Genomic DNA, 18580 nt, shown 5'->3' with positions numbered 1-18580 from the left:
GTGGGGGGGCGGGGGCTAATAAACAATAGCATTTTACAAATTATGACGATGTTATGATGATGTTTTTTGCTATAATGTATTTTCTATTCTGTTATGTAATGTACATGTAGGTTGTTCTGTATTAGGGAACTGACTGCAGAATCATTCCTGTATTTGAGCAAATTTTAAAGAAGATTTTAAATTTCAGTCATTGGTTTCTACTGATGTTCGCTCCTCCCACTTCCAGGGGGAGGAGAAAGACAACAATGTATCCTACTGTATGAGCAGTGTAAGGAAATGTTGGGAATCAGGGCTGGCACCAGCACTGGGCATACCTGGGCTCAGAGCTGCTGGGGGGCCCACATAAATTTGTACATAAGGAATCCATGGGGATATTTTAGGGAACAGGATGTTTTAGTTTCTGAATTTTTAATGCCACCATGTGAGTTTACTGCAAAGGGGCCCACTGAGGCTCTGTCGCCCAGGGGCCTACTGAACCCTGGAGCCAACCCTGTTAGGAATCCACCTGACATGTCCTTAAAACGGAGAATGAAGCAATGTTTTTTTTGAGTCTGCAATTTTCTTAATATCCTGGAAACGCGATTTTCTTGATATGTTGATAAGCTAGTGATAAGAACTTTGTAAACTGCGTCTTTTAGCACATTGTGAGGTACTTTAAACAGATGTTGTATCTCGGCAATGAAGATACGGGATCCTCAGATGCAATTTTCCACAATGTAAGATGATCCCTATGCAATGTGGATTTAATAGGAAATCTGTCATTATACCCTATTTATGGTCACATTAATCTTCTGTAATGTGTTACATGACATAGATATATATGTGTTATTTATATATTATTTATTATCATGAATGCATCTGCCTGTTGCTTGTTCTGCTTAAATGATATTAAAAGTTGAAATAAAATGTGGTTGTTTTCAAGCGATGTGAGACTATCCTGACCCATATTTCATTAAAGGGGAAATTCAGTATTTTAGTGAGAGGGAGGGGGGGGGATGCTCCTGCACAGTGTGAATCTGCAACACAAAGGAGCTCTGATAACACGCCCGAAGACTTTCTGGCTCATTAGCATACATTTAAAAGTTGATTTTAGAAGAAAGGATAACAAATATAAGGAGATTACCACAGTCACAGGACCTGGGTCTATGCGTAAGTGTCATTTACTTTTTGCTTGATTTTCATTTTAGAATGGGCAAACCCCCTACCACCAGGACAAAGAATTGTAAACCCAATACACTGACATACTGGTGTGTGCCCCCTCTGGCAGGATCCATTCTTCTTTTAGCTTCTTATGTCCTTGTTTCTACAAAAAAAAAAAAAAAAGATTTTAAAAAATATTCAAATGAGTCCGAGGGGCTCAGTGCTCTATGCTGTTAAATGACCTGCAAGAGGGTGCACACACCAGTATGTCAGTGTGCTTGATTTACAATCCTTCATCCTGGTGGTAGACTTCCTTTATTTCTGCTACTGAATGAGACCGTTTAGAACCAGATGTGTTCTAACTATGTTTGACCATTCGAAGACTTCTACAAACCATATTTTTCAATAGTAGTCCCTGATTTGTAAGAGACTTATTCAGCAAACTCTCCTTAAGCAGCAGCATGGAGAACCTTGCACAGCAGTACTGAGCAGTGTGGCTTTAAACGCAGTACTGAGGAGAGTATATTATGTAGGTGGGTTTTGCAGCACATGTACACTTACCCCTGGATTATAATAGTGAGGGGGCTTAATGTTCCTGAAGTCCCGCCAGGTCAATGGATTTTTGGTGCACTTTATTCACTTCTATTGGGGTTAATGCCCTGAAAATCCCATAGAAGACGAGCGCAGATCAAACACAGACATTTGTGCCTCATTACTTTTAATTTATGGGACATCCCCTTTAAAATTGCTGGTAACACAGGATCCCTACTCCCAGGATGCAATGCGATAACATTATAGGTTACAATGTCCCCTTATATCAGCTGTGGAATGACCCTTGGGCGCCGTACTTCCAGCTTATAGTGTTTACTAGAGATGTAATTCCAAATCATCTACTTGTTTATGATGTTTTAATGAATTTTATGTCACTCATGGAATAAGTTTATATCATACACTTACTTGTGCTTTATACTAGGTTGCAATAAAGTTGTAATAAAGGATGTGTCTGCATTGACTCATCACGTAAAAGCTCATTAATTCACACACAATAAACATTGTTGTGACAAAAACATCCATACTTACTGTCCTCATCACTATCAAGTGTAAATCTTAGTAGAATATAGTCATCTTGCTCAAGGTGACTCCCTTCAAACTTTGACTCCCTCGCGCCTCGACTCCCTCGCGCCTCGACTCCCTCGCGCTTCGACTCCCTCGCGCTTCGACTCCCTCTCGCTTCGACCCCCTTCGCGCTTCGACTCCCTCGCGCTTCGACTCCCTCGCGCTTCGACTCCCTCGCGCTTCGACTCCCTCCCGCTTCGACTCCCTCGCGCTTCGACTCCCTCCTGCTCCGACTCCCTCGCGCTTCGACTCCCACGCGCTTTGACTCCCTCGCGCTTCGACTCCTTCGTGCTTCGACTCCCTTGCGCTTCGACTCCCTCGCGCTTCGTCTCCCTCGCGCTTCGACTCCCTCGCGCTTCGACTCCCTCCTGCTCCGACTCCCTCGCGCTTCGACTCCCTCGCGCTTTGACTCCCTCGCGCTTCGACTCCCTCGCGCTTCGTCTCCCTCGCGCTTCCTCTCCCTTGCGCTTCGACTCCCTCGCGCTTCGACTCCCTCCCGCTCTGACTCCCTCCCGCTCCGAATCCCTCCCGCTCCGACTCCCTCCCGCTTCGACTGCCTCGCGCTTCGACTCCCTCGCGCTTTGACTTCCTCACGCTTTCGACTGTTGAGATATTTGAAAGGGAATATTCAGATACAATCTCCTACAATAAGAGGTGGAGACACATTTTCTAATATTGATCCCTTTAACTTGCATTTGCAATTGCCATGCGTCATACTGGATACAGCTAAGATACATAGGGCCCAACAGAGACTCCAGCACATTGCCTTTTAAAAGGGTTATTGACAGCATAAGTGTTTGATTGCTGGGGGTCTTAGAATTAAAAATGGGGTTAAAAACTTTAAATGGGGCTCTATATTCCTGTTTTAGTGGATGTTCTATGGGACTTAGATCACAGAGTATTGGTAGACTATGAAAGGCTTGAAGCATGCATTCATGGCCATCACATGCACTAATTTGAAATAGAGAGCAAGCAATCCCTATTGTTATCATTAGTAGGGATCTTACCAGTGGACCCTCAGTAGGAAAGCGTCCATACCTTATGTCAAACCACCCACTTCCTGAAAGTGACAGGTACCACGCCCCCTTTGATTCAGAAGTACACACCCCTTTGATTTAGTCCTATTTCTCTCCCTTTTTTTATGGGGTTCCGTAATGTGAGGGTGCAGGGTTGTTGTAATGTGTGGGTACCTGGAGCCTGTGCAGAGTGAACCCCCTTTTTTGTGATCTGTAGCAAATTCATATTATATTGGATGTCACACATAATTAAATATAACTTTAATATTTAATATTAATATTTATCTAATGCAGTGTTCTTAATTGAAGTATAAATTGAACCATCTTTGATTCAGTCCCATTTCCCTTTCTCCCTTTTTTCTGATACAAAAACAATATCCCAGATAAAAAGAAATATTACTATGTTGTAACACAGAGTTTAATATAGCTTTAATACAAAGTTAAATATTGAGCAAAAATGTATACAGCAAAGAATAAAATTTTGTATGTTTTCTGTAGAAGGTCTGGACAAGAGCCTGTGAGAGGCTCAATAAGTTTGGTATCTAACGGTCGCTCTGTCCTTATATTCTGTTCTCAGCTGATAAGATCCCATTAGCGCCCGGCCCCTACATTAATTACACTGTATCATGCAATATGATGGATCAGAAAAGAAAAAAACAGAAGTAACGTGAATGCTGAAGTGCTAAGGAAGTACCTGACAGGATATACTTTTTACACAAAATACACTTACCCAATATGCTACAGCATGTATAAAACTAGTAGAAACAATTGCATTACAGAGTTAGCCCCGCAGTTTGTAATAAGGGGAGCCCCCTTTTCTTTGGGATTAAACTGCCCCTGTGTTATCCCCGTTGGGGTGGATGAAATAGATATGCCTCTGCGTGTGGGAGTGAAGGATTCGGATGGTTCAGTCAGTGACATTTTTATTTCTTCCAGATTCTCTCGCTTAGTTGAATTACCCACATCTGTTTACTCCCAAAGAAAAGGGGGCTCCCCTTATTACAAACTACGGGGCTAACTCTGTATTGCAATTGTTTCTACTAGTTTTATACATGCTGTAGCATATTGGGTAAGTGTAAAAGTATATCCTGTCAGGTACTTCCTTAGTACTTCAGCATTCACGTTACTTCTGTTTTTTTCTTTTCTGATCCATCATATTGCATGATACAGTGTAATTAATGTAGGGGCCGGGCGCTAATGGGATCTTATCAGCTGAGAACAGAATATAAGGACAGAGCGACCGTTAGATACCAAACTTATTGAGCCTCTCACAGGCTCTTATCCAGACCTTCTACAGAAAACATACAAAATTTTATTCTTTGCTGTATACATTTTTGCTCAATAGTTAACTTTGTATTAAAGTTATATTAAACTCTGTGTTACAACATAGTAATATTTCTTTTTATCTGGGATAATGGGGCAGATTTACTTACCCGGTCCATTCGCGATCCAGCGGGGCGTTCTCTGTGGTGGATTTGGGTCCGGCTGGCATTCATTAAGGCAGTTCCTCCGACGTCCACCAGGTGGTGCTGCTGCGCTGAAGAGCATTGGAACCCACTCAAGTTCACCGGCCTATTCCTAGTGAAGGTAAGTGCAAGCTCCACGGCACTTTTCTTTTTGAAATGCAGCGGTTTTTCCAAATCCGTCGGGTTTTCGTTCGGCCACGGCCCCCGATTTCTGTCGCGTGCATGCCACCGCCGATGCACCACAATCCGAACGCGTGCGCCAAAATCCTGGGGCAATTCAGGGGAAATCGGCGCAAATCGGAAATATTCGGTCAACAAGTCGGGAAAACGCGAATCGGGCCCTTAGTAAATGACCCACAGAAAAAAAGGGAGAAAGGGAAATAGGACTGAATCAAAGGGGGTTCAATTTATACTTCAATTAAGAACATTGCATTAGATAAATATACAATTAAAGTTAAATTACACTAAGTGTGACATCCAATATAATATGAATCTACTACAGATCACAAAAAAGGGGGTTCACTCTGCACAACCTCCAGGCACCCACACATTACAACATCCCTGCACCCTCACATTACAGAAACCCCCATTATTCTTTGCTGTATACATTTATGTTCAATAACAACGTTAAACATTGAGGCGTCTGTTTCATTTTTGTTTCATTTTTGTCATTTTATCTATGGTAAAACATTATATATAAATGTTATACACCCTCAATTAAAGTTATATTAAACTATGTGTGACAACCAATATAATATGAATCTGCTACAGATCATCATTACATACAGGGCACCCCATAAAAAAGGGAGAAAGGGAAATAGGACTCAATCACAGGGGGGTTCAATTTATACTTCAATTAAGAACACTGCATTAGATAAATATACAATTAAAGTTAAACATGTGTGACATCCAATATAATATGAATCTACTACAGATCACATAAAAGGGGGTTCACTCTGCACAGCCTCCAGGTACCCACACATTACAACAACCCTGCACCCTCACATGACGAAACCCCATAAAAAAGGGAGAGAAATAGGACTAAATCAAAGGGGCGTGTACTTCTGAATCAAAGGGGGCGTGGTACCTGTCACTTTTAGGAAGTGGGCGATTTGACATAAGGTATGGACGCTTTACTACTACCCTCCAGTGATTGGATACTTAAGTTGTAAATGTAGGACAATGTCCAAAAGGGGTTGTCCCAAGTTTCAGAGTTATCCCTCATCCACAGCAGCACTCGGACTCCTACCCATGAATCCCAGGGAATGGACACTCACAGTTCATCTGAAATGGGGGTCTCGTTAAATTTATTCATGCACTTTCAAAGTCTGTGAAATTAGCAGCAGGACAAGTGCTGTACCAACCACCCCATCGTATATTGAGACTGGGACCCCATTCTTATTAACTGCGGGTGGTCCTAGCAGTCACACCCTCACCAATCAGATTGTTTTCCCTAATTCTGTGGATTTGAGGTGAGGAGGGGGGATAACAGCCCCTTCAAGATTTATTGTTGCTGATTTGACCTTCAAAAAAACAACCCTATAATACTACATCTCTATAAAAAGCAGAACTAACAAACACAGGAAGAAAACACGCACATTCATTTCCAATCTAGAGCCTCCCTTTTAGATTCCTCGGTATGATTCAGGGATCTGTTTATAGGTCCTTCCCTCTATAACCGTACCTCTCAATCCTCCAGACCTGCTAAACAAGTTATTCAAATTCATTATGCATAGAAGAAAAACATCGAAGCAAACCGCTGCCTCGCATATAGTTTTCAGGAAGTCAATTGGGGTCACGCTCCCCTCCCACCGTTCATCACTCCTCAGTTGTGATCAGAAGTGATCAGTCTACACTTGGATGGGAAGGAGGTCTAAGACACTGGTAGACGATCCATAATCTGAGGTTGAGAACCCATCATCATGGCAGGTGAGTGACATGGAGCGTTATCAGACAGATGGTAATTATATTCAACCTGTACTTATAATAATCAGCAATGGATCTATGATTATATGTTACAATAGCATACATTACCTTCCTGATCATAGTGTAAGAGATGAGATGAGATTGTAATCTTTACTATGTGCTTTGTATGCAACTTTCATCATAGTCTGACGGTCTACCAGCATAGCATGGCATTGCCCATGTACAGCTGGTATTACAGCTCAGTCCTATTAAAGTCCCTAATATAATGTCATGTTGTCCTGATTTACTGATTTCTGCACAATTTTATGGATTAATAGTCAGGGACAATGGAAGTTAATTTTTTCATTGGAGTTTTCCGGGTACTACTGATGGCATAGCCATCACTATACGGAACATGGAGTCTTTCTACAAATATTACTTCCCAAATATAAAACCCACAGTGATTAAACATTACAACAGAACAAATATCATGATAAAACCACCAAACCATCACTGGAGAATATCACCAAACAATGGAAACTATCTCTATACTGCAGTTACGTAATATATACCATGGCTGGATTATATAATTGAATAATACCACAACTTCCTGGCTTGGCGACACCTTCATGCTGATAACTCCCTTCATGGGATAACTCCTTACCGCCAGATTGGTACTAGAGAACACCCCCATATCATAACAGAGTAACACCACTATACTGTACAGAATATCACAACCATATCTCTAGCATGGATCACATAGTTACAGTGGGTATGGAAAGTATTACATTTTCCACTCATTGGGGCTTATTTACTAAGGGTCGCGCTACTCACTTTCATCTGACTGTGCACCTTTTTCGGGTATTACACAGCTTGCACGGGTATTTAAGTGTCTGCGCTGGGATTGTGTTGCATGCGATCATTTTTTTGGCACAGCTACGCTGGCTTTCATGCGACACAGAACGGGGGGCAGGCCGTCAGACGATCTGACTGATTCGGACCGAGCGCGGGATTTAACTTTCAAATTGTGTCGCAAGACAATGCACTTACATGCACCAGGAAGAAGAAGGTGAACTCTGGCGGACCTGAGCAGGGAAGTGACACATGCAGGAAATCGGGCGCACGATCTTAGTGAATTGCTGCACAGTGCTTTATCAGTGAACTCCGGGGACCAGGTAAGTAAATGTGCCCCATTTTTTCATTTCAGCCAATTGGTAAGTTCAAAGAGTTAGTTTTTTTGCTCAGTAATGTGCACTCTGCACTCCATCTTGACAGAAAAAAACAGAAATGTAGATATTTTTGCTAATTTATTAAACAAGAAAAACGGAAACATCACCTGGTCATAAGCATTCAGTCTCTTAGCTGTAACACTCATATTTAACTCACATACTGTCCATTTCCATCTGATGTTCTTTGGATGGTTGTACTCCTTCATTGGAGTCCAGATGTGTTTATTTAAACTCATTGGGGGTCATTTACTAAGGGCCCGATTCACGGTTTCCCGATGTGTTACCCGAATATTTCCAATTTGCGCCGATTGTACCTGAATTGCCCCGGGATTTTGGCGCACGCGATCGGATTGTGGCGCATCGGCGCCAGCATGCGCGCGACGGAAATCGGGGGGTGTGGCCGAACGAAAACCAGACGTATTCGGAAAAACCACCGCATTTAAGAACGGAAAATGTGTCGCTCGGGACGCGCTTACCTTCACTCAGCCCGAGCCGGTGAACTCTGGCGCGTTCAGATGCTTTTCAGCGCACCTGGTGGACGGCGGAAGAACTGCCTTATTAAATCCCGGCCGGACCCGAATACAGCACAGAGAACGCTCCGCTGGATCGCGAATGGACCGGGTAAGTAAATCTGCCCCATTGGCTTTGATTAGGAAAGACACACACCTCTCTATATAAGTGCATGTCAGAGCACATGAAAATTATGAGGTCCAAGGAACTGCCCAAGGAGGTCAGAGACAGAATAGTGTCAAGGCACAGATCTGGCCAAGTTTACAAAAAGAATTTCTGCAGCACTCAAGTTTCCTAAGAGCACAGTGGCCACCATAATCCTTAAATGGAAAAAGTTTTGAATGACCACAACTCTACCTCAACCTGGCCGCCCAGCCAAACTAAGCAATTCTAGGAGAAGAGCCTTGGTGAGAGATGTAAATAAAAACCAAAAGGTCACTGGGGCTGAGCTCCAGAGATGCAGTAAGGAGATGGGAGAAAGTTCCACAAAGTCAACATTGATGAGCAAAAAAAAAAAAAAACTACCGGTATATTGATCTTACCAATTGGCTGCAATAAAACATGCACCTACTGAAATGTGTTGCACGCCCCAAGGGGACTGAATACTTTCCATACCCACTGTACAAATCAATACCACCATATTGTAACAAAATAACACTACCATAATCTACCTACAGAACACCACAATACAAAACAGAATAACACGACCAGACTATTACATAATAACATTATACTGTTACCAAACAATACCACCATGCAGTAAGATAATCACACCACCATACAATAATATCATCAGACCAAAGTGTGACACCATAAGACCTGCATCAGGTAACATCAATGTGGTGTAACTAGATAATAGTGCAATGCTTACAGGTGCAATTTCTAGAGGCGTGGACCCGCCTCATACTAAGACTGGACCCGCCTCATACTAAGACTGATGGATGAGAATTTCTCATTTGGACAGTGCAGGTCACACCTTGAGTCTCTGCTCATGAATGGCATCTAATATACAAAGTTGAGTGTGTGTGTGTATGTATGTATGTGTATGTATGTATATATGTATGTATGTATGTATGTATGTATGTATGTCTGCTGTAGGAATCTGCACCATTACATTTACAATCACTAGATTTTGCACAGCCGCTCTCTGTGTCTCAGGCAACGTCATAGAGTAGGTTTGGAGCCAAAATTTTAACTCCACACGTTCCAAAATACACATATTAACGACCATATAAAGGAGCCATTGTCTGCTGCTGCTGTGGCAGATAGAAGATGAGTTGGGATTTGTTGCTGTTTTACCACAGGTCATTAATATGAGCTCTAAGCTTTGATTGGTTACTATAAGTAATGAGTATAAGACAGCTCATGTGTCAGGTAAGATGTATAGAGACAGGGAGACAGAAAGAGACAGACAGAGAAAGATGCATAGAGAGAGACTAACAGACAGTCAGTGACAGAGACTGACAGACAATCAGTGATAGAGACTGACAGACAGTCAGCGACATAAACTGACAGTCAATAACAGAGACTGAAAGACGGTAATTATAATAACTCCTTTATTTATATAGCGCACACAGATTTCGCAGTGCTGCACAGAGTTTGCTAAATCAGTCTGACAAAATTGTGTCGCACGCCCTATGTTAAAGGTGCACCAAAAAAAAGTGGTGTACTCTGTTGGGGAAGTGCAAGGGGTGCCAGAGTTGTGAAGAAAGTGCACCAGAAATACAGAATCTGGCACCTCCTGCACCTTACACAGTCTGTGACAGAGCCTGACAGACAGTCTGTGACAGAAACTGACAGTAAAAGGGAAAGTCAGTGACAGAAAAAATATTTATTGGTAACCCACTAAGAGCAGTTATTTACTATCCCGGGCAACGCCATGGAGCTACAGTTAGTTACATATAAAACTTAAAGAGGACCTGTCACCCAAAATTTTGGCACTAGGAGCTGCTTACTAAAGTTACAAATGTTGGGTGACAAGTCCTCTTCAATGCTGCATCTTTTGCATTCTTATGCATCAGTGTTCTCATTTTGGGTATGATTGTTCTTTGGGGGATTATAGGATACATTTTAGGGGAGCTTATTACTGAGCTAACACAACAGTAACAAAAAATGAGACTAAAGATAGAAATATTTTCATTTTTTCATGTTTCAGTTTTTGTTTAATTTTTACAGGAAAATGTCCTAAAAATCAGGGCAAACTTGTTACTCAGATTCTTTGCGTCATCTATTGTCATCTATGTTGCTGGAAGTCCCTGTCTCCACATAGAAGCAATCTTGGTTTTCGTAAGGGAAAAGTAAGGAAGGAAGGAGCAAGGAAGCAGGAACTCCCAGCAACAGCTATAAATGCCCTGGGCCGGTAAATCTTGGACTTAGGCTGCATTCACACACATGTATGGGGGACGTATATACAGCCGACATATGTACGGACGATATACGTCCCCCATACACTACTATGGGCTCACGGCCCTGTACGGGAGCGGTACGGTGCAGCACCGTGCGGCACCGTACCTCTCCGTAGCCCGGGAAAAGATAGGACATGTCCTATCTTTTCCCGTGATACGCACCGTGCCCTGTATCTTCCTATGGAGAGGGGCGGGGGTGAGCAGCGCTCATCCCCTGCTCCTCTCCGCAGCGCTGATGTATGCCCGCCGTACTACGGTACTGGGGGCATACATCGTGTGAATGTAGCCTAAGTTTGATGGGCCAAACAAGTCATGTAGAGAGAATAAGGGGCTCACTAAGGGGCTCTGAAAATGCTGCCAGAGCCCTTCTGGCTCATCAGCATAATTTTAAACATGGATTTTAGAAGGAAGGAGGCCATGGATAACACAAATATAACAAGATCACCACAGTCACAGTACATGGATCTATAAGTAAGTGCCTCTGGTTTATTCATGATGGATTTTGATGGTAGATTTCTCTTTACTGTATTTAATGTAGTGTCAAGGCCCCGAGTTCATGGAAGAGTTAATAAAAGTTCATCCATGCGATGCTTCTTTTTTCCGCATGATTAAGGTTTACCTCTAAATAAAGGCAAAGGCTTGGCCCCTGAGTCATCCACATACAGATATAACTAAACAATGGGAGATGAGAAGCAAACAATGTCATATTTGTCTTGTGTTCTGCAGCTTATAATACTGTGATTTAGTTTCATTGCAGTTTATAACAAAGCTGAGTCACCAAACTGCCAAAGATTTTAGGGGGCTGATAGATGGAACTTTCTTTATGGTAGAACCATCCATAGATCACTGTGGAGGAGCTGCAGGAACATCCCCCCCCCCCCTCAAGGAGCACTGCTTGAGGAAACAGTGGATGTTATCAGGGGAAAACTTCACGTGAAATGTTTGCTAACTAAAGGCACCATGTACATTACAATACGCCTCTCCATACAACCCGAACAACCGAGACCTGTTGAGACATGTGCAGCACAAATCCTCGGAAAATGTCCTGTGGTACTAAGCACTACAACATTAACATCAAAACATTTATAGATCTTTAAGTTTCAAGGTTTACGGATCAGACTTGCATTTCACAGTAGGTTCCGTATATTCCTACACTGCTTGTAATGGTCATGGTTAAAAGTGGCATCTAGGGGGTTAGACAAAGGCCCCCATTTATTAAAGCCGTCTGACTGTGCATGTTCTTTTCAGTGCAAACTGCTTGCACCTGTATTTATAAAGTGTCCGCACACGTTTGTGTGGATGGGACACGAAATTCTGCACGAGGGCGGTTCTGGTGCACCGTATGCCAGAGAGAGTTGTGTTGAGTGCTCTATGTTAAAGGTGCACCAAAAAGAGTTGGTGCATTCTGCCGGAGCAGGGCTGGGGGTGCCAAATTCATGAAGAACGTGCGTCACAATTCTTGAATCTGGCGCCCTCTGCACACTCCACAGGCAAACTGCACCTAGTACAGTTTGCACTATATTTGATAAATAGAGGAATTGTTTCCTCTTCACTAGATTAGCGACCTACAACATGATTGGCAGCTAGAGGCCTAACAAAGACGCAGGCTTGTCCTGGCTATGTACCTTTTGGGATATGTTAGGGGCACAGTCTACTTACTTGGCCGGTATTTTTTTATTTACTGATAGATAACAAAGCTTAGGTACTGTACACAGCCAATTACATTGTTATGCCCCCAGCGAGATCAAAATGAATTAAATTACCTTTAACAGAGTTTACAAAAAAAAAAATTAAATTAGAAAAAAAAAATGAATTGCTTTTATAGCTTCTCCAACATTCCATAAAACGATGTTAAAGTGATCAAAAAGCAGTTTGTACCAAAAAAGGTAAACAAATAAAAACAAAGCTTTTTTCACAAAAATAAGCCCTCACATAACTCCATTAACAGAGGCAATGGGGGTTTATGTATCATAGGACGGCAATGGTGCGCCGGCGCCAATAAGACGCAGACAGTTACTTTAAGAGATCCAGCCTCTTGATTTATTTGCCGGGGTCCTGCGCAGCCACCATTTCTACGCCAGGCCCTGCCTGGCGAGAAATAAGCGCAGCCAGCATTTTTTTATGCATGATAAGTTGGCACCTGCAGCCCCACCTTGGAGCTGGAACAGGAACGCCCTGCGTCTGCACACTCCCTGCCGTTCGCGCTTCTCCTTTCTCGCCCCTCTGCACCCCCATGGCAGAGAGGTGGCGGACTGGGGAAAGAAACTGGAATAAGCTACCATTTGCAATTTTTTAAGGCCAATTTCTAGGCACAGAAGTCCTGATAAATACCCCCTATAATCATACTGCGGATGTATTAAATAAAACTTCTAATGTGTGTCTCTTTAAAAAAAAAAACTAACAAGGAAGTCTTATGTACCCCCTACAATGGTAGCATGAAAACATTCACTCATCCAGCAAAAAGAAAGCCCTTGCATGTTTTGAACAACATAAATATAACATTTGAAGCTTGTGAAACAAGTAAATACAAATAATAACTGAGGGTAGTGAAGTGGGGGTCTCCTGGGAAGGAATAGCAACTTGACCGGGGTCCTACATAACGCTACAGGGTGCAGTTCTTGTCTACACATCTACATATTGACATATTGACACTTTTCTCTTTATAGCCCTTAAGCTCAAAAAATTTAGTATGGAAAAGGAATCAAACATGGAGGCGCACAGGACCAACTACTATGAGAGCAGCAATCTCATTCTCAGAAGGGGGCAAGAATTTAGTATCAAGCTTCAGTTCAATAGACCGATCCAGAAAGCAGACAAGGTCGAATTCATCGCTGGCACAGGTGAGGATATGTGCCTTATTTTGTAATTTGGTGTTGGCTTTGTTGCCCCCATGGTCAGACATTTTTGCTTATCACTGTGATTCGTTGTTTTTTCTACAACCCAAATGTGTTCCTCATAGTGTCAAATACGAAATCTTTTCCTAGGCCCCGCCCCCACAGAGAAGGACAACACGCAAGCTATCTTTCAACTTTCTGGCTCTAAAAACAGCAAATCGTGGAGCGCAGTTACAGACTCCAGCAAATCTGCTGACATAGAAGTCACTATCAAGACCCCATCACAAGCCCCAATCGGTCAATACAATATAAAACTCTACGTCACCACCAAAAGTAAAAAGAGTTCTTTCAAGCTCGATGATATCATCTTATTGTTTAATGCTTGGGATAAAGGTAGGTGACAAAATATTGAATCCAATTTTCTACTGAAAAAGAATGTCCATTTTTTTTTTCAAAATTATGGTGGTGATAGGGTAACCCTTCTATAAGCCAAAGTGGAGAAGAAAAAGTGCCCCTTCCTGTGAAAAGCTGGTTCCAATAACTATTCACTGATTTTTAGGTACTCACAGAAATATAGGGATCAGGCTTTCCTATCTTATGCACATAGAAGCAGCAGCATGGAGGACATTATACAGCAGTATTAAGCATTATAACTGTACATCTAGAACAAATGCAAGATAGGAAACTTATTGAAATCTGCAGCAACTTATGCGTGTGTCTGTGCCATTCTCCCTCACAGAGAGTCTTCTTGAATTTCTTTACAGATGATGTTGTCTATATGAAGGAGGAAAATGAGAGATTAGAATATGTATTAAATGACAGTGGAATAATTTATTATGGTGTCAAGGAGCGCATTCAGGAAGCTGCATGGAATTATGGGCAAGTATGTGAATATTAACTTTTATATTTTGGGATCATGGCTGAATTATATGTTTGTGTGTGGCGTAAGTAGCAGCAGGACTGTGAAAAATGGACTGTAGCTGAATTTGGAGCACTCTGGTACACTGGTGTGGGAGATATGTTCACTGTACTGCAGCACAGCCCCTTCCAATTTCTACTTGAATCCTACAACAGTGAGGCCCAGTGCAGGTTGCCGTGTGCTAGGCCCAGGTAAGGCCCAGGTGAGTAGGGAGGAGGGTGAGCGCTCCTCATCCTTCCCCTCTCTTTAGGAATTTGAGGGCCATGCCATAAATCCGGCAGCACAGGAAAGAGATCTCACACAGTGGTCCAAATCTTGTGGTTTGACTTAGGTTCCTGGGCCCAGAGGCCCAAATCCGATGCTACCCTTTGCGTTTCCCCTAGTTACGCCATTGTTTACATGGTTACTTCAGATACTACAGGTATTTTTCTGTGATCGGACTACCAGGGGCGTAACTTGAGGGGATGCAGAGAGTACGGTCACAACCGGGCCCAAGAGGCTAAGGGGGCCTATAAGGTCTCACTTTTCAATATGAGAAGATTAGTACTATAAACAATACATTATAGTTGGGGACCTGGCAGAGACTTTGCACTGGGGCCCACCAGCTTCAAGTTACGCACTGCAGACTATGTTGTGTCTCAGACTACTTTAAACGCCTTAAGAAGATTTATCATTATGTTTCTGAGGTGAAACTGTTCTAGTTGCCCATGGAAACCAATCACAGCTCAGCTTTTATTTCATAAATAGCTGTGGGAAAATGAAATCTGGGCTCTGATTGGTCCCCATGGGCAACTGGAACAGTTCTGCTCTAAGAGACTTCTAACCCCATTAAGGACATTTATTATGAAGTTTCTGAGGTAAAACTGTTCTAGTTGCCCATGGAAACCAATCACTGTTCAGAATTGATTTTATAAACAGCTGTAGGAAAATGAAAGCTGAGCTCTGATTGGTTGCCATGGTCAACTAGAAGTGTTCTGCTCTACGAAACTTTTAATAAATCTCCCCGAGGGACTATGATTTTGTAGCCCTGAAATACCTCTTTATAGTTTAGATGGACCAGCTAAGAGCAGGGGGAACTGCACAAGAAAGATTACAAAGAAGGGCACAACATATATAAATGAAGTTTTATGTTGCACATGAGAAGAATTGATTATTATATTATTTATTTTGCCATTACTTTTCCAGTTTGAAGAAGGCATATTAGACATCTGTATCCAGATCCTGGATAGAAGTTTAAACTATCAGGAAGATGAAGCATTGGATTGCTCTAAGAGATATGATCCTGGTTACGTGGGCAGGGTGCTCAGCGCCATGGTAAGTGGAAGGATGGAATATTTATATTGAATATTATGGACTACGATATGAAGCAGAAGCTCAGGAGAGGATTTGGCCAAGGACACTCAGACGAAAATTTGAAAAAAGGCCCATCTACATCTAGTTAACTCAGATCTGAATTTCCTTCCCGAAAAAATTCTAAGAATCTCTTGATATACTTGATGGAGCTTTCCTGTCAACTTTACTCGACAAAAAGAGCATCCGTGTTGATAGGCCTCAGGCGTATAGCCGTTGGGCTAATGACTGTTCAAAGGTGGCTAGCAGTGAGAATACAATAAGGTGTGTGTGGTGAGCACATGCTTAGCCCCATAGCGCAATAAGACGTACCCTTACGTCTTGTTGCGCATGGGGGAGTATGAAGAGGGCTCACGGGCTGACCCCTCTTCATACTCTCCGGGTCCTTCCTTCATAATAAAGCAAACCCCCGTCGCTGATCGGTGCTTGCAACCCTTTGATCGCCATGTTGGCTCCGATCGTCGCTCCCCGTGACGTCAAAAAATAAAAAAGTTATAGATTTTTGAAGGTGGGGAATGAAAAATAAAGACGCAAAAACAAAAAAAGCCTGGTCCTTAAGGGGTTAGAAAGGACCTGTCACCCAAATAATCTATCTAGGATCTGCTTACTAAAGTAATAGTAGTATTAAATTACTATACAAATGAACTAGCAAACACTGCACTTTGTAGCCCACAGAACACCAGACCGAACTTACAGCGATCCGGCTTATTCATGGGGGGCGGTCCGAGGAGGCGGTGACTGCTGCATGAAGCCTGAATGTCAAGTGTGGGTGGTCTAAGGAAAAAGATAAAGAGAGGGAAATGCCCCCTCATGAATATGTTCTGAGGGCTATGTACTGCAGTGTTTCCTTATTGGTATGTTCCGATAAAGCTAGCAATTTTACACTGCTACACCTGGGGTAGGGCTAGGGAGTTGCTTACTTTAGAAAGCAGCTCCTAGATACATTATCTGGGGGACATTTCCTCTTTAAATACCCAGCACAGCAGTGACTCATTCTCTTCTTTATTGGTTTTACCTTCTTCCCTTTTTTATATAGTTTTTTGTTTACTTTTGGTGGTTTTTTAGGGGTAACACTGCCCTACATGCCCTTAGATAAAGAAATGGTTAAATTATTTATGGTCTCAATAAAGCTGTGGCCAACCCTGAGTCAACTACACAATTGAAAACGGTTAAGCAATTATTTTCCGTGTTTGGACTATGCGATATAAAAGGGGCCAATCCAACTCCGGGTTAGTAAGTGTTTATTATTTTAGAAGTCTGATATTTCTACCTCTCATCTTATTACAGATCAACAGCTTTGATGATGAAGGCGTGCTGGAGGGGGCCTGGGGTACAACATATCCAGGTGGGGTTCATCCTGGGGATTGGAACGGAAGTGTGGACATCCTCAATAAGTGGCGCAAAGGAGGTTATAAACCAGTGAAGTATGGACAGTGCTGGGTGTTTGCTGGAGTTTTGTGCACTGGTAAGTTATAGAATAACTGTAGATATTTCAACCACAACTGCAAACACTTAAAGGGGTTGTCCATATCAAAAACATGTGACTGTTGAGATCAGTCAATGAAGAGTGAAGGTCACATAGCCAAAGGTTGGAAAGGAAACCCAATCGAAAACACTCTTCTGACTAGAGTTAAGCTTATGACATTTTGGTAAGGATCTCCCTTGCTTCAAATCCTAGTGAAAATGGGAGTGACTCACTGTTCATATACTGAAGCCTTAGTAGGATACAACTTCTTCTTCTCTCTGATTTATTTGACAGCTGTATATTTCTGATGCTCTAAGTCTCAGCAGTAATGAAACTCTCCAATCCTGCAGAAAGGAGCCAGGCGTGTCCGCCATAAACATGAAGCTTTGATGTCCTCCTTGGATTAGCAGTAAAATATATACTGTATAAACAAGAGGAATATGATCATATAAAGAGCAGTTATTATATACTACTTGTACAGTCTATGCAGAAATAATTATTACATCTCTAATTACTCAGTGGTTAATAGTTACCCTGCTACTATAACGTCCATTATATTTATGGGGAGGATTGTAAATTTTAGAAAATGGACAGATCTATAAAACGTGGGTAGTTTCTGTTTGTGAAATACTAAAATGTTGCTGCAGTTGTAAAAAAAAAAAACTTGGATTGTTCATATAAACAAAAGACTGGAAACGTTAATAAAAGGGTTATACTACAATATTCTGCTGGATGGGAACAGTGTCGGACTGGCCCACCAAAGTACCAGAGGATTCTCCGGTGGGCCCAGGGTGTAGTCCAATGCTGGACCCCACAGTAGAAGACAACCAAATTTGGAGGCTAAAAGAGTCTATTTCCTAAAGGTTGATGGTGATGGCGCATTGAACACTATAACAATCAGAGACAGGGACCATACAGATATCAGGGCCCACCAGTGCATTCAACCGTCCACTGATAGGCCAGTCTGATCTGCACATTTGGTTTTGGCTCACGAAAACTAATGTGGAAAAAAATGATGAAATAACCTAGGTTTTAATTGGTCCTAATTAGAGATCAGCAAGCACTAAAATGCTCGAGTGCTCGTTATTCGAGACAAACTTTTCCCGATGCTCGAGTGCTCATCTCAAATAACGAGCCCCATTGAAGTCAATGGGAGACTCGAGCATTTTTCACTGAAAGAACACATTGAAAGAACACTAAAGAAGAACACATTGCAGATGTTTGC

General features: G+C 42.3%; 1 protein-coding gene and 1 long non-coding RNA gene across 3 annotated transcripts in view; one reads left to right on the top strand and one right to left on the bottom strand.

The window, feature by feature from the left end:
* The first annotated feature begins 6401 nt into the window (after positions 1–6401).
* LOC140064811 (protein-glutamine gamma-glutamyltransferase E-like) overlaps positions 6402–18580 on the top strand; it is a 34654-nt gene continuing 22475 nt past the window's right edge. The window contains exons 1-6 of the mRNA XM_072112054.1: positions 6402–6667; positions 13454–13627; positions 13772–14014; positions 14386–14504; positions 15726–15854; positions 17178–17355. Of these exons, the coding sequence (XP_071968155.1) occupies positions 6661–6667; positions 13454–13627; positions 13772–14014; positions 14386–14504; positions 15726–15854; positions 17178–17355 (850 nt within the window). The 5' untranslated portion in view covers positions 6402–6660. The remainder of the gene's footprint in view (positions 6668–13453; positions 13628–13771; positions 14015–14385; positions 14505–15725; positions 15855–17177; positions 17356–18580) is intronic.
* The window catches only part of LOC140064812 (uncharacterized), a 28015-nt gene continuing 23429 nt past the window's right edge, over positions 13995–18580 (bottom strand). For both annotated transcript variants that reach the window (XR_011847816.1, XR_011847815.1), the window contains exons 2-3: positions 17589–17776; positions 13995–14395 (exon numbers count right to left, since the gene is read on the bottom strand). This is a non-coding gene — a long non-coding RNA (uncharacterized lncRNA). The remainder of the gene's footprint in view (positions 14396–17588; positions 17777–18580) is intronic.

This window comes from Engystomops pustulosus, chromosome 6, assembly GCF_040894005.1.
Source record: "Engystomops pustulosus chromosome 6, aEngPut4.maternal, whole genome shotgun sequence".
Classification (NCBI taxonomy): Eukaryota; Metazoa; Chordata; class Amphibia; order Anura; family Leptodactylidae; genus Engystomops; species Engystomops pustulosus.
This window is presented reverse-complemented; position numbering and strand designations above follow the sequence as displayed.